This window comes from Ctenopharyngodon idella, chromosome 15 (genome assembly GCF_019924925.1).
Source record: "Ctenopharyngodon idella isolate HZGC_01 chromosome 15, HZGC01, whole genome shotgun sequence".
Classification (NCBI taxonomy): Eukaryota; Metazoa; Chordata; class Actinopteri; order Cypriniformes; family Xenocyprididae; genus Ctenopharyngodon; species Ctenopharyngodon idella.
The window spans coordinates 36,751,840-36,779,007 of NC_067234.1; the positions used below are offsets into that span (position 1 = coordinate 36,751,840).

General features: G+C 36.5%; 1 protein-coding gene across 1 annotated transcript; it reads right to left on the reverse strand.

Moving 5' to 3' along the window:
• On the reverse strand, nt 1-27,168 carry LOC127495213 (NACHT, LRR and PYD domains-containing protein 3-like). Its single transcript, XM_051861916.1, has 8 exons — nt 26,990-27,168; nt 21,254-21,350; nt 10,102-11,808; nt 9,825-9,914; nt 5,329-5,502; nt 4,740-4,913; nt 1,997-2,170; nt 1-178 (listed from the first exon to the last, which is right to left on the reverse strand). The coding sequence occupies exons 2-8, from the start codon at nt 21,301-21,303 to the stop codon at nt 1-3; spliced, it is 2,547 nt and encodes an 848-aa protein (XP_051717876.1). The 5' UTR covers nt 21,304-21,350; nt 26,990-27,168.

The following is a 27,168-nucleotide window of genomic DNA, read 5'->3' on the forward strand; positions in this document are numbered from 1 at the left end:
TTACCATAGTAGCTGCAATTTATAATGTGGATTATTCTTCAGTTCAGAGAGCAGCTCCACTCCTGAGTTTCCTAGTTTATTCCCTTCCAGAACCAGTACTCTCAGGTGTGAGGGGTTTGATCTCAGAGCTGAAGCCAGAGCAACACAACCTTCTTCTGTGATACCACAATCCATCAACCTGTAGGGAACAATGACACACTCTTCACTCTCTCAGATCAGCCACACAGATCAGATCAACAAGGACTTTCTCATGATCACATTCAAAGTGACAGTGTGATAAGGTGGGAGACAATGAGAAAAAAAAAATTAATCAATTTAAAGATGAATAAAGTCTGTTTCCTCTGAAATCATATCACATATCTTTTTTTTTTTTTTTTTGATGGCAGTTAATCACAGCTGCTGTTGAAATGCATCCTTCAAGCATAGGTTAATTCGAGTTATCAGCATCTTCCTCAAATTTGAATAATCATGCTATGGTAAATTTCAGATTTCTGCTTATGATCTGTATATAGGCGTAATGTCTCTGTTCTCTCCTTCTCTCCTAGTTACATTACTAACCTAGATGTACCCATTCAGTCAGTCACGTTCAACGTTTGGTCGGACTGATGTTATGGGTTCCCCATGGAAAGCGCTATAGCCACTGAACTGTGTTACGAGTGTGGGCAAGCCACAGCGTGTCTCTTTGGCAACTTAACTCACAAATGTCATAACCTACCCAGTGCCCCAAGTAAGCCTGAGGGGAAGTCCTCCATATGAAGAGGAGGGCAGAGACAGTGCCTTACTCTGGCGATGGACAAAGCTGCTATTCCTACCCCAGGGAGGAGTGTTTCATAACTTAATTCCCAACGTTTCTCAGCCATGACCATCGGGAAGCATGCCAAGGCCCAAAGGAGGGGAATGCTATAGAGAACACACCCTGCCCAAAGGGAGGTAATGTGTGGAGGAACACATATGGATTGAGAACATGCTCTTTTCCCAGTTGACCCGAAGCTCTGTATGGTTAAGTTGCACCACTATCTTGTACAGATATGCTCAACCCTTGAAGCAAAGTGTAGGAACGGTCTGCGTTGAGGTAAAATTGAGACACAAAAGTATGCATCCTTCAAGTCGATCGCTGCAAACCAATCATGGGGTGAACACACATGAGGAAGTGTTTCTGCATTAGCATCTTGAACAGGAGCTTGTAAAGGGTCCAATCCCAGACAAACAGATCCAAGATTGGCCCTGACCCACCTCTATCTTGGGTACGATGAATGATAGGCTGTTTAATATGAGATGGGAGAGTTGAGAAAACGCACTTTGTCGACATCTTGCATCTCTGCAAAGTTTAGCCCTCATGCAATGGGCTCCACCATGACAGTTCCCTCAAGATTTAATGCGCGTAATACCTGATAATCATGTTAATGCATGCTCAGCTAGAATTTGAAATAGCCGGCTATGCATGCAGTTTTACAGAGGACTCAAATGTGAAAATATTCATAGTGAGAGCGACTTGCACTTATATCAGAAAACCGCTTTGCAGAAGCGCATCAAAGTTTATATATATTTTCTATACGTTGCTTGTTGAAAATGCGAAGAGAGGTAAAATCCAATAAATCATCACCAAAACATGGCATGAATTTATTTTATACATTTAACATAGCAAGTTATCATTTTCGTTATTATACTTCATTTTCCTGAACCGTGTACATAAGTCATAACATAAAGCGGTGTATGAGATGGAGGATCCCCCAAATTAAGTGCTGGGTCATGCTTGTTCTGGCCCAAATTAAGGCCTGGGTGTCACAATATACCGGTATTGACAATAACCACAGTTTTTAAAATGAATAGTAGACATATGATAATATGACAAATAAATAAATAATCCCGCACCAGTATCTGATTAACATCCCAAAGTACAGTAGGTGGCAGTATTGCACCTTAACACTGTGTTTGTCAAGCCAACTCATATAAGCCATCCTAATTCACTCTGTCCTTATGGTAGAGATGATCTTACCTCAAATTCTCTAATTTAAAGTGAGGGATCTCCAGTACAGCAGAAAGCAGCTTCACTCCTGAGTTTCCTATATTATTCCCATCCAGACCCAGTTCTTTCAGGTGTGAGGGGTTTGATGTCAGAGCTGAAGCCAGAGCAGCACAACCTTCTTCTGTGACACCACAATCCTTCAACCTGTAGAGAACAAATGACACTCTTCACTCTCTCTGTAGCCCATATTAGTGTCTAATTTCTAACTTCAATATGATACCTTGAAAAGTATCGATATTTGATACCATTTTTGATACCTTGGGGATATATATATTAACGTTGATCAATTACCATTACAATTATATCACAAATATTTACTAACTCAATGTATTTGTTTTTACAGTGGGGTTATTTTGTTGCACTAGCTTACAGAGCACAAGGGAGCTTGATTTTAAATTGATTGATTAAAACCAAATAAACAAATGAAATAGACTGCTTTATTTTTCCAGGTAAGTCTAACAGTAGTATTCAGGTAAGAAACTGAATAAAGAAACCAAGTAATCAAATGTACAGTGGGTACGGAAAGTATTCAGACCCCCTTAAATTTTTCACTCTTTGTTATATTGCAGCCATTTGCTAAAATCATTTAAGTTCATTTTTTTTCCTCATTAATGTACACACAGCACCCCATATTGACAGAAAAACACAGAATTGTTGACATTTTTGCAGATTTATTAAAAAAGAAAAACTGAAATATCACATGGTCCTAAGTATTCAGACCCTTTGCTTAGTATTTAGTAGAAGCACCCTTTTGATCTAATACAGCCATGAGTCTTTTTGGGAAAGATGCAACAAGTTTTTCACACCTGGATTTGGGGATCCTCTGCCATTCCTCCTTGCAGATCCTCTCCAGTTCTGTCAGGTTGGATGGTAAACGTTGGTGGACAGCCATTTTTAGGTCTCTCCAGAGATGCTCAATTGGGTTTAAGTCAGGGCTCTGGCTGGGCCATTCAAGAACAGTCACGGAGTTGTTGTGAAGCCACTCCTTCGTTATTTTAGCTGTGTGCTTAGGGTCATTGTCTTGTTGGAAGGTAAACCTTCGGCCCAGTCTGAGGTCCTGAGCACTCTGGAGAAGGTTTTCGTCCAGGATATCCCTGTACTTGGCCGCATTCATCTTTCCCTCGATTGCAACCAGTCGTCCTGTCCCTGCAGCTGAAAAACACCCCCACAGCATGATGCTGCCACCACCATGCTTCACTGTTGGGACTGTATTGGACAGGTAATGAGCAGTGCCTGGTTTTCTCCACACATACCGCTTAGAATTAAGGCCAAAAAGTTCTATCTTGGTCTCATCAGACCAGAGAATCTTATTTCTCACCATCTTAGCAAACTCCATGCGGGCTTTCATGTGTCTTGCACTGAGGAGAGGCTTCCGTCGGGCCACTCTGCCATAAAGCCCCGACTGGTGGAGGGCTGCAGTGATGGTTGACTTTCTACAACTTTCTCCCATCTCCCGACTGCATCTCTGGAGCTCAGCCACAGTGATCTTTGGGTTCTTCTTTACCTCTCTCACCAAGGCTCTTCTCCCCTGATAGCTCAGTTTGGCCGGACGGCCAGCTCTAGGAAGGGTTCTGGTCATCCCAAATGTCTTCCATTTAAGGATTATGGAGGCCACTGTGCTCTTAGGAACCTTAAGTGCAGCAGAATTTTTTTGTAACCTTGGCCAGATCTGTGCCTTGCCACAATTCTGTCTCTGAGCTCTTTAGGCAGTTCCTTTGACCTCATGATTCTCATTTGCTCTGACATGCACTGTGAGCTGTAAGGTCTTATATAGACAGGTGTGTGGCTTTCCTAATCAAGTCCAATCAGTATAATCAAACACAACTGGACTCAAATGAAGGTGTAGAACCATCTCAAGGATGATCAGAAGAAATGGACAGCACCTGAGTTAAATATATGAGTGTCACAGCAAAGGGTCTGAATACTTAGGACCATGTGATATTTCAGTTTTTCTTTTTTAATAAATCTGCAAAAATGTCAACAATTCTGTGTTTTTCTGTCAATATGGGGTGCTGTGTGTACATTAATGAGGAAAAAAAATGAACTTAAATGATTTTAGCAAATGGCTGCAATATAACAAAGAGTGAAAAATTTAAGGGGGTCTGAATACTTTCCGTACCCACTGTAATATAACAATATTAATCTTCATTGTAAAAATTAAATAAAGATTAATCAATTACAGTTACACAAGTTAATCAGTCAATAGCAGTAATTGATTTTCTCTTTGTCTTTTTTTGTTTGATTAAAATTGACAGCATAGAGAACGACATGTTTATTCGGCTACTGTCCTTTCAAGACCTGATGCATGCACAGACACATTCTTCCTTAATTGTCTATGACTGTGTTTACATTAATACTCACCAAGATGGGCATTGTGATATTGTTTCTGAGTGTATTTGACAATTAATAAGCCTCAAAAAAGAGCTCATTCTGGCACATGTATGTTAAAGTCAGCTTTATTATATGTGTGCGCTTCAGGTGTTCCTTTTCAGACACAAAATTTATAGGAGGAGAGAATTTAAATGAATCATGCATGGTGATTTACTAAGGTTTGTGCTTGTAAATTTTCTGGTGTTTATTATTTACTGCCCAAAAAAAGCATGTCTTAAACCAGATGCTAACTGGTAGATTGCGTTGGTCATTATGGGAATGATCACATGCAGAAATTCTCTCTGAGCACCAGATCATGTGTCTATCAGAGAAATAATCTTACTTCAGTGCCTCCAGTTTACAGTGAGGACTCTTCAGTCCAGCAGAGAGTAGCTTCACTCCTGAGTCTCCAAGTTTATTCTCAGTCAGTTTTAGTTTTCTTAGGTTTGAGGGGTTTGATCTCAGAGCTGAAGCCAGAGCAGCACAACTTTCATCAGTGACACCACACTGTCTCAACCTGTAGAGAACAATGACATTACAGATGACAAATATGACACATTCTACACCCTCTTTACAACCCATATATGTTTTGAAGATTACTAATAAAGCATCTTTGATATAAGTAGCTATTCATCTAATCAACAGTGTTATAGCTGGAGACAGACACAAAATATGATCAAAACTAACTAAATGAGATTCTTTGTCAGTTATCAGAAATTAATATTCTTCATTTTGCTAATCTTTCTGAATCCTTTTTCATCATCATGTTTATTGTTAGTGTTTGTTTTTGTACCATTTTTATTTCTATTATGTACTGTGTATTGTGTTTTTGTGTATGTATTTACTATTAGTTTAGTTGTAATATGATGATAAACTATTTAAAATGTCTCCCTGAGCACCAGATAATGTGACTATCAGAGAGATGATCTTACCTCAAGGTCTCCAGTTTACAGTAAGAATTCTCCAGTCCAGCAGAGAGCATCTTCACTCCTGAGTCTCCTATATTATTAAAATTCAGATCCAGATCTCTCAGGAGTGAGGCAGTTGATCTCAGAGCTGAAGCCAGAGCAGCACAACCTTCAGCTGTGATACCACAATTACTCAACCTGTAAAGAACAATGACACACTCTTAGATCACAACATGCAGGGCCACATTTCCCAAAAGCATCATAAATCTAAGTAGATCTTAGAAACAATTGTATGAATCATCCTAAAATTACAGTCAGTTCCCTAAAACCAGTGGTGTAAAGTATTTAAATGTAATTAGTTACTGTACTTAAGTATCTTTTTGGCTACTTTGTAGTTTTACTGAGTATCAAAAATATATAAGATATATAAGGATACTGATGTACTTTTGAGCACTTGAGCTTTACTGAGACTTGAGTGTTTGTAGATATTTAAGAGGCTGTTGTACTGACCTTAATTTGCATGGTATGTCTATTTTTTTGTTGAGAACTAGTGCATATTTGAGCCTACATTCAGTCTGAGTAAAATACTTAAGTACAGATATCACTGGTTTCACAGACCAGGCTTAAGCCTAGTCCCAGAGTAAAATGACTGTTACAGCTGTTTTAACTGAATGCAACTTGCACTGACCAATTTTAAAATATTTTGTCCACTGTTTTGTCTAAAGATGTACACCAGTAAAGGATTATATTTTAAGGCATGTTTATAAAAACTACTTAAATATCGTAATTGAACTGAGGCCTAATTCTGCAGCCTTTGCAGGAAGGAAAGGACCGCTCTGATTAGGCATTTCGGGGGGGTCTTCTCAATGAGAATGAACAGGCTCCACTTCAGAGCATAGGCACACCTGGCAGAGGGCGCTCTTGTTGAAGTGATAGTGTCTACCACCGCTGGGGGTATTGAGATGTTCAGTTTTATTTAGATTTTAAATTTATTTTAAATAAATGTGATTTCTCATCTTACAAATGAATTGTTTCTTATTTTCACTGGCATGTCACTTAGGTGTTGAGGACTAATGCATCTTTGAGCCTACATTCAGAATGAGTAAAATACTTAAGTACTATTAAAATCAGTTACTGTAAGATTTTACTCAAGTTGTATTGGAATTGGTGACATGTAACTTGTAATGGAATACTTTGTAATGGTAATCTGTACTTTGGAGTAATCTGTACTTTTACTCAAGTATGGTTTTCAGGTACTCTTTACACCTTTAATTGTTTCACATGTTCATGTTAAGAAAAACAATAATAACCACATGTTCGTGTGAGAAAACGCTTTGCAAAGTTTCTAACAGCACTGTGTTTTCTGTTCACCCTCAACAGAAATTAAAGGAAGCAAATATGTCAATCAGACAAGTTATCATCTCGGGCTCACTCAGGGTACAGCTGCGTTTACCTGTCATGAATGCAGTGATGGACAGCTGTCTTTCCTCATTCGACAGGTGTTTGGATTTCATGTGCTTTCTCATTGTGGTGGTGATATTATAATAACTTGGTTTCATTAATTCACTTGATCAAAAGTAATTCCATTTTGTAAGATCATGTAGTAAGATCATTTTCATCTAAGTAATTACAAACTTTGCGAGGTAGATACTGACCTTATGTGATCAAACACAATCAACTTGTTAAATATTACATATCCTTTTTTTAATTTCTAGAAGCAAAGAGAAGTGCCTCAGTTTTACCTGTGTGTAGGGAACATTTATTATCTAAAAAACATTTGGACATCTCTTGTAGCTCAAGTCTTTGTTTTCTTAGGACCCCTTTATCCTGATAAAACACTGAAATTGCTGCATCATCAGCATACAGAAAAAATTCCTCCAAACATGCTGCTTTAAGGTAATTTATATATAAAAGAAAAAATAAGGGACCTAAAAGGGACCTTGAAGAACTCCACAATTAATAGATAAAGGACTAGACAAAATACCCTTAATGTCGAATTCATTCTGTCATCAAGATAGGACTGAACCTAACTAAGAGATTTCTAATCAAACCCAACTGCCTTTAATTTGTACAATAAAATTGTGTGGTATACAGTTTCAAATGCCTTCTGAAGGTCCAACATAACCATTCCACAAAATTTGCCACTGTCAACAGCTTTCCTGTTTTGTCAGTCATTTATAATATACAAGTCTCAGTGGAATGTAAAGGCTTAAAACCTAACTGTAAATCATACAAAATATTGTTTTTATGTTTTTTAACATTTGGACATTTTTTTTTGTTCAGTCTTGTAATAGACAATTCTTTTCATTATCTTAGACAACACATCTAAGACAGAAACAGGCCTATAATTAACCAGGCCTATAATTAACTCTTTTTATATAATGGTATAACTCAAGCAATTTTAAACTAACTTGGCATTTTTTGTTGTTCTTGTTGTTGTTGTGTCAAGAGAAATGGAGTGTTCTCTTCTAAACAACTTGATAAAGATTTTAAAAGATATAACAAAAAGCAGAAAATTGTTGAACTTGGAAAATCTCTGGGGTCTATGAAGTTTTCATAATGTGACATACAAAAACACATGCTGTGGGCTCGAGTGTAGTGCATACCACATCCTGTGAAGAGAACGAATGTTGCATTATGTGTGTAGGTGAACATGGGTTCTGGGGGATAGAAGCTTTGTTGTGTGTAACTGACAAAAAGACAGTTAGGAAATAAATATCTAGCAAGGTAGAAATCTGATAAAAATATATAATAAAAAAATGTGTGTATTGCTTAAGCCATTGACGCAAACAGGAAATGTATTGACACAAGTAAAAAAAGTGATAGACAAGTAACATAGCAATTGATGCATGCAGGTAATATGTTAACGCAAGTAGAAATCACATGTGCATAAATGAAGAGATAAAGTGCGTCAAAAGAGAATATAAATACAGGGGCCTTTATAGCTCTCTGTGCAGTTGTGTAGTTGTGCTGAAGAAAGAAAGAGCATACAAGCAAGCAGCAAGCGGAAGCCAGCATCAGACCACAACCCTCAGAAGATCAAAGAAGACACCTGATTTTCTTAGAGATAACATATACTGAGTAGAGAAGAGGGTAAGCTTTAAAATGTAATTATTTATCTGGCCCATGGAACTTCCAGCTTAGCTGGCATAGAGTGGTGTATTTAGCTTTTGCCTTTGCAAGAAATAATAAAATGAGAATGAGGACTGTGCTCAAACTCTGATAGTGTTGTCCCAGTCTGTTTATTGTTGTAGAGTGAGAATCCATTTGGGGTATCAAAAGTTGACTGTCTGAAAAAGATAGATTTTTATAAAGATATCCCGACGGACAAAGTCAGTCAAGGTTGCCAACCAGTCGCAACAGAGTGGGCCATGGGAGTGCATTAGCAGGCATAGCTGTCCTCTGAGGGCGAAGAGCCAGCTGTGGTGCACTGAATGGAAGGCTAACCCACCCCACCCAGGCAGGCTTGGTTGATATCTGAACCGTAGGCCTAGGAGGTATGGTAGTGATCAGAAGTAGACCTGAGATAATATAATCTAAGAAGAAAATATTATACGCCTACCTGACTCCTCCTGAATCTATAAAGGTAAACCTTTTACAGGAGTTGAGTAATATGAATAGAGGAAGTGGCTCGTGACCAAGATAATGTTACGTGGTCGCGGTACAAACCACCCAGGGGGTGACGCGGCACAGTTGTTCAGTTGATACCATTTAACATATATGATACAAAAGAAGCAATCTCTTAAGTCTAAAATTAACAGGAATATTATCGATCCCAGGTGCCTTATTTATTTTTACTTCACTAATATATTTAAAAACTTCACTTTCGGTAACTGGTCTCAACCTAATGAATCTTGAACAAATCCACATTGCCCATAAAAAGACTGCCCTTGCTTTTCATTGTAGATATCAGGCCGCCCTGGAAGTTGATTACATAATTTATTATCCAACGATATGAAATAATGATTAAAAGCTTCAGCAACCTCCTCTGAATTAGAAATTAAGTTCCCTTCCACCTTTAGGTAATTTTTGAAGACTTCACATTTGCAGCATCCAAATAACCTAAATTCTTTAGCACTCCCCAAAGTTTTTTTGGTTCATGTCTATTTATGTTTATCTTATCCTTGAAACAATTCCCTTTGCTTCTCTTATCATATCCCTAACCTCATTTATTCTTGATTTATAAAGCTCAAAACTACTATCTACTATATATAACTACCATATCTTTCCTGAACGTTTTAAATCTACCACTCCTTAATTTGAGCTGCCGTAGTATATCATCCAAGGTTCAGATCTTTAAGTCTTACTCTCTTATATGGTGCCTCCCTATCTAAAACCTTAACCAAATAATTCCTTAAAACAAACTGAAGCTTTATCAATGTTTTCACAACCTAAAACATATGAACAATCAACTTTCTTCAATTCATCACAACATCACAAATAATTATAATTTTAAGTAAAAAATGTTAAAGCTTTAAGTAAGTTTTAAATCAGTGGTGATTGATTCCAGCGTTACTTACACAACTGATCTAGTTGCTGTAACCACAGGCAGCATCTTCTGAAGGACTTCATCTGGTGTATTTTCTGCATTCACGTTGACAAATGCGTAACTATTAAAAAAAAGTTAATTATTAATGCTAATAATAGTAATTATATAAGTATATAATATTCATATTCATAATATTTTAGACTGCTAATAATAATATTTAAAATAATAATATAAGTATATAATATAAGTATATAATATCCGTATTCATAATATTTTAGACTGTAATGATAGTACAGAGTGTTACTTACTTATTTTTTTCTCCAATTAATCTGTTCAGCTCAAGCTGATACTTTCCCCACTCTGAGGTCAACAACACAAAAACTACAGCTGACCACTGAGATGAGGAACGTTTCACTTTACTCAATCCTCCATAGCCCAAATTACGGAAAGTTTCATTCACAAGTGAAAGATCACCCAGTTCATCCAGACAGTGAAACAGATTGATGTATTTATCTGGAGAATGATTCTCACTGATCTTCTTTTTAATATAGGGAACAGTTTTCTCATTGTTGTGAGAGCGGTTTCCTGTCTGTGTCATTAGTTCCTGTAAGAGACTCTGATTAGAATTCACTGACAGACCCAGAAGGAAACGAAGGAAAAGATCCAGATGCCCATTTTTGCTGTCTAAAGCCTCATCCACAGCTCTCTGATGGAGATCAGATAGTGAAACTCTGGTGTTCTGGTCAAACACATTGATGTTATTGTTTATGAAGGAGAGATGCACATATAGAGCTGCTAGATGTTCCTGAATGCTCAGATGACCAAAGCAGAAGACTTTCCCCTGATACAAGCCCAACTCCTCTCTGAAGATCTGAGGGCACAATCCTGAGTACACTGATGCTTCTGTCATATCAATGCCACACTCTATCAGGTCTTCCTCACAGAAGATCAGGTTTCCTTTCACAAGCTGCTGATAAGCCAGTTTCCCCAGTTTTAAGATCATGTCTTTATCTTTTAGTTTCTTCTCATTGTCCTTCTCATATTTGATGTTGGTCTGAAGGATCAGGAAGTGTGTGTACATTTCAGTGAGAGTCTTGGGAATCTCTCCACTCGCTGCTTCACTCAACATCTTCTCTAGAACAGTGGCTGTGATACAACAGAACATTGGGATTTGACACATAGCAAAGAGGCTCCTTGATGACTTCAGGTGTGAGATGATCCTGTCGGCCAGACTCTGATCACTGATTCTCTTCCTGAAGTATTCCTTCTTCTGTGGGTCACTGAATCCTCGTACCTCTGTCACTCGATGGACACACTCAGAGGGGACGAGATCAGCTGCTGCTGGTCTGGAGGTGATCCAGATGAGAGCAGAGGGAAGCAGATTCCCCACAATGAGGTTCATCAGCAGCACGCCCACTGAGGCTGATTCAGTCACATCACACAACCTCACATCGCTCCGAAAATCCAGAGACAGACGACACTCATCCAGACCATCAAAGATGAACAACACTTTACATTTGTCATTGGATATTTCCATTTCTTTTGTTTCAGGGAAATAGACATGAAGAAGATCAGAAAGACTGAGTGTTTTGTCCTTCATCAAGTTAAGCTCTCTGAAAGGAAGTGGAAATATGAACTGGATGTCCTGATTCTCTTTCCCTTCAGCCCAGTCCAGGATGAACTTCTGCACAGAGACTTTTTTTTCAATGCCAGCAACTCCCTTTGTCAGCACAGTTTTGATGGGTTTGTCTTGTCCAGGTAAAGGTCTAAAGATGTCATTGCATTTGATCGGTGTGTCCTTTGTTTCTAATCTCCTGGACTGTGTCTCAATCTGTCTCACCTCATGCTCATTATTGATCTCTCCAGTTTCACTTTCTGTGATGTAGAGCTCTGTGTAGATTTTATTCAGGAGTGTTGTGTTTCCCTGCTTTGATATTCCCTCATACAAACACTCAAACTTCTTCCTCAGATTTGATTTCAATGTGTTGAGGACTTCAGCAAGTTTAGAGTCATGGCTGTAAGATTAAAACCAGATTATTACACAAGTTAGAGAAGTAAATAGCCATAAATTACAAAATGGATATTTTAAAGACAAACAGAAAAACCTATGAGATACATAAAAGGGGAAAGATCCATTCTCGCTCAGCGCCACCTATTGTGCACGCGTGAATTAGCCAAATGTTATCAATCGTTTAACGTTCAGTGTGAAAACACTGCTTGTTAGCAATTCACTTCACTTCACTTATTCGGTTTCATTTATGTTTCTTTTTTGTTATTTTCTTGTAAAATTATTAGAAAAAATATAGATAAAATCTATATATTAAGTAGGCCATGTTTGGTACCAAAGTAACTGTTTTAATTTCCTTAATGTTGAAATACAGTATTAGAGTAATCCGCACAGTATTATTGCAATAAAGGATGAGTTCTTAAATTGACTCACAATTTATTATATGCAAATGAGGTCAGTCCTGAAAACAAAGAACCTCTTTGCTACCTAAAACTGTCAGTGGCAGGATTGGATTGGAGTGCCAATCTGAGTGACCCACTTTGTGACCCCACCGTTGTTCACCTTTCATTGAAGACCCAAAGACTAATGTGTTTTGCATTTTGTTAGTGTCTTAGATTAGTCAGTAAAGTTTTGTTGCGAGTTTCAGTTGCTTATAACGTGCATTTGAAAAAGCAACACGCGTCAAACATCTTCCCAAACTTGCAATGCGAAGCATTCATAAACCTGTTGTCAAACAAAGGACAACATTTAATAAAAAAAAAAATTGTGGCAGTCGTGTATATTGTCTTCATGTTTAATCAGTCAAAGCATTTCTGTCTTCTTTTTATTCAGCTACAGTCACCAATAGCTGTATAACGGATTTCCTGGAATGTCATATTACTTCTCCAAGGCAAATTTGTAGTTTCTGCACGAGTGCGCACTCTAGCTTCCAGTATGAATGAAACAGATGTGTGTTTAGCACTCAGTAATGCTCACTCTATCCTATTTTGGGTAAAAAAATAAAAATAAAAAAAAGGAAAAATAATACTTCTCTTTAAAGAAATATAAATAATCCATGTGTTCCCCCATGCATAATCAGAATCAGAAATCAGAAAGAGCTTTATTGCCAAGTATGCTTGCATACATAAAGAATTTGTTTTGGTGACAGAAGCTCTCAGTAAACAGAGACAACAACAGTACACAGATAGTAAAATAATAAATAAAGATTAAAGATATATCAATAAGATACATGTATATGAATAAACAAAACTAGAAAAGATGCTTTATATATATATATATATAGAGAGAGAGAGAGAGAGAGAGAGACGTGGACTCTTTTTGATTTTGCATACCTCCTGAGAAAAAAATATTGTCAAATTGTTATCATAATAATATATTTTATAATAGATCCTTAGACGTTTATAGTCATAGGCTGCATGTTAACAGGTAACCCTGCAGTTTTTCGTAAAATAAGTTTTCTGTAAAATAATTATTATTACTTTCATTATATTATTATATTTATTATTAAATACTCTGTTTTTTATTTGTTATAGTGAAAGTGTTATTATAATAGTAATATTTCTTATATTGTTTATTATTATTTCTAAATAAAAATATTAATCATAATAATCACAGAACCTAAATTGGGAGTTCCACAAAGACTGCATTGTCAAAAAGGTCCAGCAGAGACTGTACTTCCTTTGCCAGCTGAGGAAGTTCAACCTGCCACAGGAGCTGCTGATACAGTTGTTCTCTGCAATCACTGAGTCTGTCCTCTGCACCTCTATAACAAATCAGATCTCAGAAGATTATAGTGTATAGTGCTGAGCGAATCACTGGTACAACCCTCCCCACTCTCCAAGAACTGTACTCACCCAGAGTGAGTAAAAGGCCTGGCAAAATCATCCTGGACCCCTCAAACCCAGGCCACTTCCTCTTTGAATTGCTGCTGTTCGACGCTGAAGAGCACTGAGGACCAGAACGGCCAGACATAGGAACAGTTTCTTTCCTCAAGCAATACATCTCATGAACAGTTAATGGCCCCCCTTGGCAATAAACGTGTGTCTTATAATAATAAATATGTGTCTTGTCACTGCCATTCTGTTTGTGCTGTGGAAGCTTCTGTCACCATGACAAATTGTACATACATACATACACACACACACAAGATAGATTGATTCTTTTTTAACCAGAAAAATCAGATTTGATTTCCTAGATTTCCTAGATAGCATGTAATCATTGAAACAATGTTGAGTCAGTGTTGATGCGTCAACGCTAATTTCATTGAGTTAACGTTACAAAGTGATGTTGCTTTAGTAACACTCTTGGACTCTTGTTAAGATTTAAAAAAAAAAAAAAAAAAAAAAAAAAAAAACAATGATAATATCATTGAATCTACATTATGAATTGATGTTGGTTCAATATCACGTTTGCACCCACATTTAATGTTGAAACAATGGTGGGAAAAAAAAAAAAAAAACAATGTTAATGCTACTGAATCAACATTACAGTATGATTGATTCTACATCACTGGTGTTGAATCAACACTGAAATTAACAAAAATAATCTTTGGTAATATTGTTTGATCAATGTTACAATGTGATGTTTATTCTAAACCACTTTTGTTGAATGAAATGTAATGACAAAATAAAACAGTGTTGCCGTCGGATGTACCATGTTAATGTTGAAACAACATTAATATTTCAACTACACTTCAATGGTGTGTCAACAAATTCCTGACCATTTCAAAGTTTGGGGAAAACCTTTTAAAATATAAAAGACACCTTTCCAGCAGTTGAGTCAATTTATTTTACATAACAGTTTAACACAATCAATTACAAAAAGATGAAAAAGATCATTCTTAAAAAAAAAAAAAAAAATATATATATATATATATATTATATATGTGTGGGGGGGGTTGGGATTAAAACCTTTAAAAATAGAAGTCTGATGTCATTATAACTTCAGGTGGTCCAACGGTTCAGGTTTTAAAAATCTGTCTTACATCAGACTACTGCCTCTTTTCCTTTGGGTTCTCTGAAATCTGAAAAAGAAAGCATGATGTTACTTAACAAGTCAATTCAGTTGTCATACATAGTTACATTCAAGAATTTACTTTTTTACTTTACTTAAAAAAAAATATATATATATATATTTATATTTATACTAACTATGAATATAGAAACAAACTGTATTTTTCTAAAATCTATTAATTCCTGAATATCGAAAGAAAACACTATGGTGGGAGGTGTCCAATTTTTTCAGCTGAGTTTATCTCCAGCCCTAATTAAATACACCTGATGCAGCTAATCAAGGTCATTACGATCAATGAAAACTTCCAGGCAGGTGTGTAGGAGCTAAACATGTACCCCCGGTTTCACAAACAAGGCTTAAGCTAGTCCTAGACTAAAATGCATGTTTTGTCACGAAACGAAGAATTCAAAGATGGCAGGCAGAGGTGAGGATCCAAATGCAGGGAGATTTTAATGAAAAATCATAACAAATCAGGAACAAAGTAACACTGAGAAAAACAAAGAAAACACAGGGAACCACAGACACCTTTAGGACATCAAACAACGACCAACAGAGAACCACTGGCCTGTTGCACAAAGCCGGTTTCAGTTTCTACCCAGGTAAGTTCAAGATTAGTTTGAGCAAACTCTGGATTTTTGGGTTCATGAAGGTGGATTGATTTTTAGTGGTGTTCATTGCCATGGTAACTTATGCTGAACAGGTTTTATTCTGGGTTAGAGATCAAACCCAAACTGCACCAATCAGCTGTGAGTAAAGTGACCTGTATCTGATGCAATAAAGCCACTCCCTCTGTATCTCTCACTCCAAATTAAAGCAGTTTAAACTGAAAACATTTTAGAGAAAAATTGCTCATCTTTTGCTGCTAATTATTTATTATATTTATATTATATGAATTATGTATAATTCATATAATAGTATATTCATATATTTATTATATTAATTGACAATATTAAACTTTGCTTTTAAATTGATATAAATATAATGCATGCATCGATATATAAAGCTTTTAAACAAATTAAGCTTGTGTATTCATTTGAGCTCTTTGTGAAACTAATATATATTATTATATTATAAATTATTAGGCATATTTCTTTGATTCACATGCATTGATATAGTCAGATATTTTCTTTCTGCTGCCTTCTTAAACTTTCACTGCAGAAGCAGTGTTTATTCCTGCCTTGTAAATGTGTTTAATTTTATGATATTTTTCATAACAATCTCTTAATCTTCAGAAGTGAAGCGAATTGCACGGCTCTCTTGTGAGAAGTGAATCAAATGGATGCTCTCCATGTTCCGTATGATTGGCTGTTTGCTGCACGTGTCACACTTTCAGGTGCACATGCTCCAGAGTTAATCGCAAACTCTAAATTAAACCTAAGCTGACAGAGAAAGTTTATACCGAGCGTTGTGCAACAGCTGATCCTGATCTAAACCAGGTTGGATTTATCTGGATTTGTCAACTCTAAACCTACTCTGAAACTCAGAGTTTGTTCAACTAGCTTCATGCAACAGGCCACAAAGAATACAAGGGCTAATTATACAGAGGGGTTAATGAGCTAAACAAGGGAAACTGACACATCTGGATCAGACTAATGAAAATGGAAAAAACTACAAAACTACAACCTGGACACAGGACACAGGACACAGGAAAGAACACAGAAACTAGGCACAGAGAAACTTCAACATAAAAGTGCCACATAGCACAAGACAGAAGCAGATCTGACATGTCTGAGCTGTTTTAACTGAAAGCAACTTGTACTGACATTTTAAAATATGACAGTGCCATTGTTTTGTCTCAAGATGCACGCCAGTAATGTTTTTTTTTTTGTTTTGTTTGTTTTTTTTTTTTCTTTCTAGGGTTAGTTAGTTCACCCAAAAATGTGGAACGACATGAGGGTGAGTACTTAAACAGAAGTTTCATTTTTGGGTGAACCAACCCTTTAAATGCCCTAATTGAACTAAGGCTTAATCCAGGCTTAGTCTAAGCCCTGTCTGTGAAACTGGGCAGTAGAGGAATAAACACCTCTGTGCTATGGCCATTACTATAAACTATATCTCAGTTAATTTTTCATTAAACTATATACACTATATTGCCAAAAGTTTTGGGATGCCTGCCTTTACGTGCACATGAACTTTAATGACATCCCATTCTTAATCCGTAGGGTTTAATATGGAGTTGGCCCACCCTTTGCAGCTATAACAACCTGAACTCTTCTGGGAAGGCTTTCCTCAAGGTTTAGGAGTGTGTTTGAGAATTTTTGACCATTCTTCTAGAAGCACATTTGTGAGGTCAGGCACTGATGTTGGACGAGATGGCCTGGCTCACAGTCTCCGCTCTAATTCATCCCAAAGGTGTTCCATCGGGTTGAGGTCAGGACTCTGTGCAGGCCAGTCAAGTCTTTATGGACCTTGCTTTGTGCACTGGTGTGCAGTCATGTTGGAACAGGAAGGGGCCATTCCCAAACTGTTCTCACGAAGTTGGGAGCATGAAATTGTCCAAAATGCCTTGGTACGCTGAAGCATTAAGAGTTCCTTTCACTGGAACTAAGGGACCAAGCCCAACCCCTGAAAAACAACCCCACACCATAATCCCCCCTCCACCAAACTTTACACTTGGCACAATGCAGTCAGGCAAGTACCGTTCTTCTGAGAACTGTCAAACCCAGACTCGTCCATCGGATTGCCAGACAGAGAAGCGTGATTCGTCACTCCAAAGAACACGTCTCCACTGCTCTAGAGGTGACGTGCTTTACACCACTGCATCCGACGCTTTGCATTGCACTTGGTGATGTAAGGCTTGGATGCAGCTGCTCGGCCATGGAAACCCATTCCATGAAGCTCTCTACGCACTGTTCTTGAGCTAATCTGAAGGCCACATGAAGTTTGGAGGTCTGTAGCTATTGACTCTGCAGAAAGTTGGCGACTTCTGCGCACTGTGCGCCTCAGCATGCACTGACCCCGCTCTGTGATTTTACGTGGCCTACCACTTCGTGGCTGAGTTGCTGTTGTTCCCAATTGCTTCCACTTGTTATGATATCAGTAACAGTTGACTGTGGAATATTCAGTAGTGAGAAAATTTCACGAATGGACTTATTGTACAGTTGCCAACCTATCACAGTACCACGCTTGAATTCACTGAGCTCCTGAGAGCGACCCATTCTTTCACAGTCTGCATGCCTAGGTGCTTGATTTTATACACCTGAATTCAATGATTTGGAGGGGTGTCCCAATACTTTTGGCAATATAGTGTAGCATTCAACTAACACGTTTATCTTGAATAATTACAATGAAAATGTGTTGTTCTGTTTTTGTTTTGTTTTTTGTGTGTTTTTTGTGACTGGGTTCCAGTGGAAACAGGCTAAACTGAATGGAAACCAGTTGCATTCCTCAAATTTAATAGTAATTCAGCAATATGAATGATTACCTGATTAAGCAGTAATCATGGAGCAGGAGTTAAGGCACAGGATAGCATCAAGTCCCAGGTCAGGTGATTATGCTGTCGACTACAACTCAATAGGCTTGTTTCAGATGCATCGGTGCTACACAGGACGACTCGCATATGACATCAAATTAAGTGGAGAGCATATGACTCTTATGCTTTTGAATCGCTCTCGCGGTACTTTGATGTCATACACCAATCGGTCTGCGCAGCGCCAATGCATCTCAAACAAGCCTAATGTATAATCAATGTCAGCATTATCAGGAGGGTGCTGCTCTTTTTTCTTTTTTTTTTTTTTTTTTTGTTTTAAATTGTCCATCTTCATCTGCCTTCACTCCTACTACAGGAGCATTGTGCTCTGCAAGCACTGATGGATGCAAGACATGGGCTCTGTGTGAAGTGTGACATTTTTGCTCATGTTCATATCTCTTGCACTTCAAGAAATCTGTCAAATGATTTTAGAACTTTATTCAGGAAATTCCTAATACACATTACTAAAGCAAGATGCATTTTTAAAAATGTAGAAAAGTAGATGCTTTATTCAAACACTTTAATAAATCTCTAATGTATCTAATTTCAGCAACAGAGAAATTATATGATAAATGTACCACTGTTTGAAACTGTGCTAGAGAAGTCATGTATGTCAGGTGCATCAACAAACAAGACATATGTATAGGATGCACCTATTTTCTCTCTCATGAGGAAGCATCAATTAGACTCCTGAGAAGTGCACATGCAAAACCAAAATGGGCATTTAACAATCAACTACAATTTTGCAACAGAATTGCTAAAATCATGAAGGTGAATTACACTTTAAACATTGAAATGTCAATCTCAACCAAAATGATGGTTTAGATCAAAACTCAACATTGTATCAATGTCACCATGCTATCTGAGATATTACTATAAACACATTCATCTTTCATGAAAAAAGCACTTTGACAAAATTTTATGAACTTTTTATTTTATATTTCGTGTTGATGAGGGGACAGTATGCAAGTTTCACCGCTAGAGGTCACTTATTTAAAACAATAACAAAAGGCATAGCATGATGATGCTGTGAATGAGCGTGGAATCAGGGAAGTTGTGGTCTTCACCTCCACAGCTAATGGAAAGCAATCCGACGGTTCTCAGAAATCATGTTCATGGATGAGCTAATGTATTAAAAATCTATTAATGTTTATAAACGTTACTGTGGTATGAAGCTGTGGTATAGGACATTTTACGCTGTTGTTTTTATTATGCCTTTATGCCGCAGTCGGCCACTGCCACGCCTTTCATTTTGTTATGTTTAGTTTACGATTAAAGTAATGTATAATGTCCACCTCCTTCTTCCCAAAACTGGAAAATTGTTACAGTTACGTTTGATCAATTAAATTCACATTATTTGATTTCATTCTAATGAAAAAGTGGATGTGCTGAATTACTACTCATACAGTTTTTACGAAAGTAACCGGAAGAAACCGGAAATCAAGGGTAACACGGATATGATGTCATTGACAGGCGACACAACAACACAGGACATTACACAGGTTAAAATAGATGATTTCTCTGGATCCCTTTCAAGGGAACTCGGGCTGTGACGAGAATGACGCTGTGGGAATGCCTTTGTGTGATTGCATCTTGAAGCACGTGTGATATCAGTCCAATGGCATGATGGAATGTCATAGGCGGGTGACATCATGACCAGGAAGCTATAAAGTGCACTCAGACCAAACAATCAGTCAGCTTCAGTGCAGACCAGTCAGCTTCAATGCCTTCAGCAATCATTCTTGTGTGAAATTGTCTCTGTCTACTTATTGTTTGTTTGTCTCACAGCAAACAGCACTGTCCCTCCCTGCCCTCACTACATTATGAGCGGAGATTCACGCGATTTATGTGTTGTTTGTTTGGGAGAGAAGCATGCACGTCAGCTCACCAGGGAAAAGAAAAGTATGCACTATCGGGAGTTTTTAGCTCTGCTCCTGTTGGCTTTCTTCTCGAGGGAAGAAAGTCTTTTGCACAGTGGCTCGGATTACAGAACTGCAATAAAGAATCTAGTGGCTCGGATCTTGCATTTGCTTAGGCAACACGTAGATTACGGGTCCACAATATAAATTTATAATGCAGATGGAACTGAGCAGACGTATCCCCTTTTTCTCTTGTTCCTATACAAACTTATTATGTGTGTTTGCAAGCTATGATTTTATGATTCTTTTTGCATTTGAGACTATTGTAATATGAATATTCAGCCTGTCATTCAGACTGTGTACTTGTCTGGTTGTTTCTTGGCTGCATTTAATTTTGTGAAATTAAATGAAATATTTGTCTGAGTTTTTCTTCTCTGGTTGATCTTTGACTGCATTTATTTCGAGGAATTAAATGATAAATACCATTTTTACTTGTCTGGTTGATATTTGGCCGCATTTAATTCTGAGGTTACGACTGAAACCTTGGTTCCATGAAAAGGGAACGAGATGCTGCGTCATCCTGCCATACTTCCATACTGCCTGGGATCTAATTGCTTCAGCCTATCAGAAGCTGACATTCTTTGGTCTGATTGCACTTTATAGCTTCCTGGTCATAACGTCACCCACCTATGATGTTCCGTCATGCCATTTGACTGATTTCACACGTGCTTCAAGACGCAATCACACAGAAGCGTTCCCACAGCATCATTCTTGACACAGCATCTCGTTCCCTTTTCAGGGAACCAAGGTTACAGTCGCAACCGAGATGATTTTAACATTGTTGGAAACATTTGGGATAATGTAAGTACACAAGTCAACAAAATATAACATTGTTTTAGTGGTTTTTGGATATTTTAATCCAAAAATCTTACAAATTGTGCCTTTAAAACAAACAAATATAAAAAAAAAAAAGAAAAAAAAGAAAAATAGGCTGCAGACTTTTTTTCCTGTCAACTGTTTTTGTGATCAGTGGGAGGGAAAAAAAATAAATCAAAAACTGTGATCTTTTTCTGTGATGTAATACAATATTTAACAGTGTTTGTTAAAAGTACCTGCATCCTGCAGAAAAATCTCCACCTCTGGATCCTTGTGAATCAGCCATGATGAAGCTGCAGGTGAATCTGATGAGTTTGATCTCCTCCACTGACTCTGCATGAAAAAACATTTAGACACAAAATTAAATGATTAAATGAAACAACCTTCATAATTTTTAGCTGAACATATCTCGAGTCTGGGAGAAAAAGGATCATGTGACTGCGTTAACTCAAGCTCAGTCATACATGTTTACACATATGCATATGATATTAAACCTCTAAAGAATCACAGACATCACAAAATACAAAAGAAACCCTGAAGTCAAGGTGAAAGAAACCCTTTATTAAAGATTTTATATTAAATAAGCAATCACTTAAAATGTCCTCCAGAGGTTCACATTAATATGAAGAAGTCACCACACATGAACAATCACCCTGATCAAACTATTACAAGATACAGCTTCTCAAATCAGAGAGCTCCCAGATTTCATCAAAAATCTCTTAATTTGTGTCCGAAGATAAACAAAGGTCTTAAGGGTTTGGAACTAGGGGTGGGCATTTTTCAAAAATATTGTATTCAAATATTTGGGTTCATAAAAAAATGAATATTTGTTTATTTAAATGATGTTTAACGAGAAAGACGTTATTTTTAATCATCAAGTTTTTGTCACCATTTCAGAACAAGCTTACGATTAGGCAATATACACAACAAGCTTACGTTATAAATACTGACAACAATATGTGTAAACAAAAAAATAAAAAAAGAATTTAAGCTCAAGCAGAGCGAACGGGGAAAAAACAATAATAAAGCAGACTGCGTCAATTATTGTACAGAACGTACATATACACTCATATGGTTATCGTGTTTATATTGCTTCACATGTTCATGTTGAGGAAAAACAATAACATTCACATGCTCGGGTGAAAGTTGGCTCCACAGTCTGAAAACAATATAAGGCCGGCTGCAGAGAAAACAAGCCACTCACTGCTCTTGACTGAATAACGTGTAGCTTTAATAAAAGTTAATGTAGATTTTAATGCAGTGAAGACTGTGAAGTGTTTGATAACTGCTTTGATTCTGGATATTTCCTACCCGTTAGATTAAATATTTACAGTTTTTATGTTGTTTCTACAATTGGAGATTAAATATTACAATATAAAAATGTATTAAAATTTGATGTTAGGTGCGATTAATCGAGATTAATCACAGAAAAATGTGTGATTAATTTGTTCTTTTTTAAATCAATTGACAGCACCAATATTTTAATGATTCAAAATCTGCACCCCATTCCACTACTGCGAGGCACTTTATTATGTTTAACACTTTTTTACATTTATCCTCCACATTTCTCATTTTTCCAAATTATTTCCATATAACTTCAGATTATTATCTTCTCCGTCTTTCTTCCTTGAGAAAATAATTTTTTATTTTCACAGAAAACTTAAATCCCATTCCATCCACCACATTTCAACCTATTGCATTCCTTCTTTTATTTCACTTTCATTTTCTTAACTACATGTTCTACATTTAAATCCTTTTCTAAATTGCCCCATCATGTGCAAACAGTGACCTTCTCATGTCTTTTTGATACTTTAACAAAAATTTATCATTTAACATAATAGAAAATATTGTGGGACTTAGAACACTCCCTTCTGTTCCATTTTCTACCACATGCTTACTTGAAATTTCTGCTCCTATTTTAACTTGAATAGATCTTTCTTATAGAAAGTCCATAATCCAGTTAAAAACGTTCCCTCCTATTCCTGAAGTTTAATCATTAGCCTCGCTCTGCATATCATATGCCTTCTCCACGTTGAAAAAACACTGCCACCACAGACTCTTCATTTACTTGGGCTTTTCTTCCTTCATCCTCTATACAGAACACTGCATCCATTGTGTCCCTTCCTCTCCTAAATCCACTTTGAGATTCTATTATCATGCCTCTTTTCTCCAAGAAACACACCTCTCAATGACCATTCTTTCCATCAATTCACACATGTGCGAAGTCAACGCTATAGGCCTGTAGTTTGATGGCTTACTAGCATCCTTTCCTGGTTTCCTTATCGGTATAATTAATTATCACTTCCTTCCTTCTCCCATATTAAAAGGGACATTTTGTTGTTCATCCTTATAGTTTTCCTTTCCTCTTAGAGTCTCCATATTTTTTGATTTGATGTTCTCTCTGCCTTTTCTTCCCTCCTCTGACAAATAATATATTATAAATCACTATTCTTTTACATATGAATTTTTAAATTATAGCATTATAAAATATCGTTTTGCTCGTTTGCTAATGACATGGAAGTATGCATGAACCATAACCTAGATATACAGATATCTCATCAATCCTAAACATAATGACTAATATTGAACTCACTTTTCTCATATGGACACAGACATCGATAAACACAACAAACACTGCAGGGCGACTACTCAAACAATCTTGCTGTGCAGACCTTAGCTGTTTCCAAAAGTTTCAGGACACAAGCCAGGCCACACATTTTTTCGGTATCATATTCGTATTTTACCCACTTAAAATGGTGGCAGGAGAACTCTAACTTCCTTTCACATTTTATTTGTGATGAGAGAGAGAGAGAGAGAGAGAGAGAGAGAGATCCTGCACCACGTCACAGGCCGGAAGTGAAGGCAAACCATATGTATTAGAGCGGGTCTTATTAGAGTCAGGCAACCTGCAGGTTTTTATCTTATGTTTGATGTAATATGAGCTATTTTTGCATGGATTTTGTAGGATTTATACATGTACAATATTTAATAACAATACATTAATTATTAAAAATACATGATCTGGTTGTTTATTGATATTCACTTTGATTAATTAACTAAAGTATTTTCAATTTGACTGTAGGCCATTATGAGATAATATTCACTTCATGTTCATTTTGTAACAAATACTAAAAGACACAGTGTATGGATATATGCAAATATACTTTTTATTTTAAAATTCAAAATAAACATTAAATAAAAAAATGTGCAACATACTTCTCATGTAAAAAGTACAGAGCCCCGGTAACCGGTTTGTAACCAAACCGTTTATAGTCCCCATTGACTTCCATAGTATTTTTTTCATAAGTCGAAATCGAAACTGAAAATTAATTATTAGTTCTGTCCAAAGTCATATGTAAAAGAATAGTGATTTAATTTATAATTTATCAGAGGGAAGAAAAGGCAGAAAGAACGCCAAATCATTAATATAATACTCGACCATTGTTATCTGTTTTTTTTTTTACTTCCTCACAATGTGTTGTACATTTCCCATATGATCCCCCCACATCTAGCACATCTTCTGTTTCAAATTCCTGCAGTTATATCATCTCATAGGCTTAGTAATGTACTCTCTTATATTATGTTTAATGAACCCAAAGTATAACTCCCAGGTGGATCATTTGAGTCAAATTCAGTCAAAATGGACTCCCTCTTCCTTTTCTCAATTCCCCTTGTCATTCTTTTGGCATTTTTTTTTTTTTTTTTAACCAATCTATTTCGCACCCTCAAATTCTCTACTGTTTCTTTCATATTGATTGTAAGAGAAACTCCAGCCCTTGCAACTATCGTTCTTTTCCTGCACTCTTACAACTTTTGCTACTTTCATTTTTCCCCACACTGCTCATTTTTTTTGCCTTTTCCATCCATGCTTCAGTACATCCAATAAGTAAGCATATTTAACTTCTCCTATTTGTGCTTTAATAATTGTTGTTATTTACTTTAATGGATCAGTTTCTTTACTTCTTTCTTCTCCCTCATATCTACCTCATTAAGCAGACCTGCTTTCAAATCATTCACTTCTTCTTCTCTTCCCTTTTCTGTTTCACCTTCACTATCTGTATTATTTTTCCTTTCTCTTATGTCTAGCTGCCTTCTTAGCTCTATTCCCTTCATCACATCCTCCCATTCTCTTTCCCTTCCTCCCATTCACTTTCCCTTCCTCCCATCGCTATGTTCACCCTCTTCATCCCTAAATTCCTTGCAGTTATTATCGTCTCCTGACTAACTTCCTGCCATCATGTCATGTAAGGTTTTGATGTTCAGTGTATAGTCAGCGAGAAGTAGGAGAGAAGTATGGCTGCCTATACAGGGTGTTTAAAATTTCTGCTCCTATTTTAACCAGAATTGATCTTCCTTTTAGAAAGTCCATGATCCAGTTAAAAACTTTCTCTCCTATTCCCGTCTTGTGAAGATTAATCATTAGTCCCTCTCAGCATAATATATCATATGCCTTCTCCACGTCAAAAAAAATACTGCCACCACAGACTCTTTATTTACTTGGGCTTTTTTTTTTTTTTACTTCATCCTCTAAACACAACACTGCATCCATTGTGTCCCTCCTAAATCCACTTTGAGATTCAGTTATCATGCCTCTTTTCGCCAGGAAATACCTTAACCTCTCATTGACCATTCTTTCCATCAGTTTACACATCTGCAAAGTCAACGCTTTAGGCCTGTAGCGTGATGACTTTCCTGCATCCTGTACGTTTTCAAAAACTTTAAATAGTTTCCAAACTTTTTCTGTCTTATTCTGTTATACGTGAAAATATATTTACATTATATAAAATCCATGATAACTTAATGCACTAGTGTAGGGCTAAACGATTAATCACATTTGTGTTAACATCGTGATATGACAAATGCGATTTTTAACCGCAAATCTATCTAATATTGTGTTGGTCATACTATACAACATACTATACTTTATTATTTACTAGCTTTTAAGTTTTTAAGCTGTATTAGTTTGTGTATTTAAAATTCTTAACATGCAATTGTTTTAATTGGATTCTTTGTGTGTTTTTTTTTAAAGTAGTTATAATTACATATATAATTAAATAAAATAAAGTTTTAAAATTTTATTAATAAGAAAAAAAAAAAATCATTTTGGAATCGCAATCACATCGGATCATGAGGTGCCTAAAGATTCACACCCTCTATACAATGATTTATTGCTTGTCTTTGTTGAATAATACAGAAGATATAGAGCTTAAAAAATAATCACATATTAAATTGCAATTGCAATATTGGTAAAAAATATTTTCCAAAACCATTCAGCCCTAGTTTGTGGTACATAAACCAATCATAAAATTTTCATAAATAGACAAATATATATATATATATATATTATATATATAATAAAAAATAGTGGTTATTGTTCAGCAGTGTATTAGATTTCTCAGCAAATAGCAAGAGATAACAAAAAATAAATAAAATAAAACCTGTAAATTATACAAAGGTCAGGAAAAAAAAAAACCTGATATTACACTGACTCACTTCTGAAATGATGACTAAGCCTCTGCTTCCAGCTCTCAGGGAGTTTCCCTTCTTCCCGTACTTCATTAAACAACTTCTTCGTAACTTCTCTATACTTAAATGTTTCAACATTATACAGCTTGTTTTCCTAGTTCTAGCTAATGCTCTTTTTAACCCTCCCATATTAAAAAGAACATTTTGTTGTTCATCCTCATAGTTTTCCTTTCCTCTTAGAGCCTCCATTTTCCTCTCAGAGCCTCCATACTTTTTGATTTTATGTTCTCTCTAACTTTTCTTCCTTCCTCTGACAAATTATGAATCACTATTCATTTACATATGAATTTGTACATTCTGCAATGATGTTTTGCTCATTTGCTAATGACAAAGGAGTCATAATTTCTCTCGAGTGGATTTCTTACCAAAATACTTTATTATTTCTAATTTAATATATGCAGATATCTAATGCATCTTAAACATGTAAGGAATAATATTGAACTTACTTTTGTAGAATGGACGCACACAGTCTGTGATAAACACCACAAACACTAAACCGCGACTTCTCGAACAATCCTGCAGTGCAGAGCTCAAGTTGTGCAGCTGTTTGTTAAGATCCAGCAGTGCCACAAGTTTTTCAGCCCACTCCCCAGCTGCACGCGTCACAGACCGGAAGTGAAGGCGA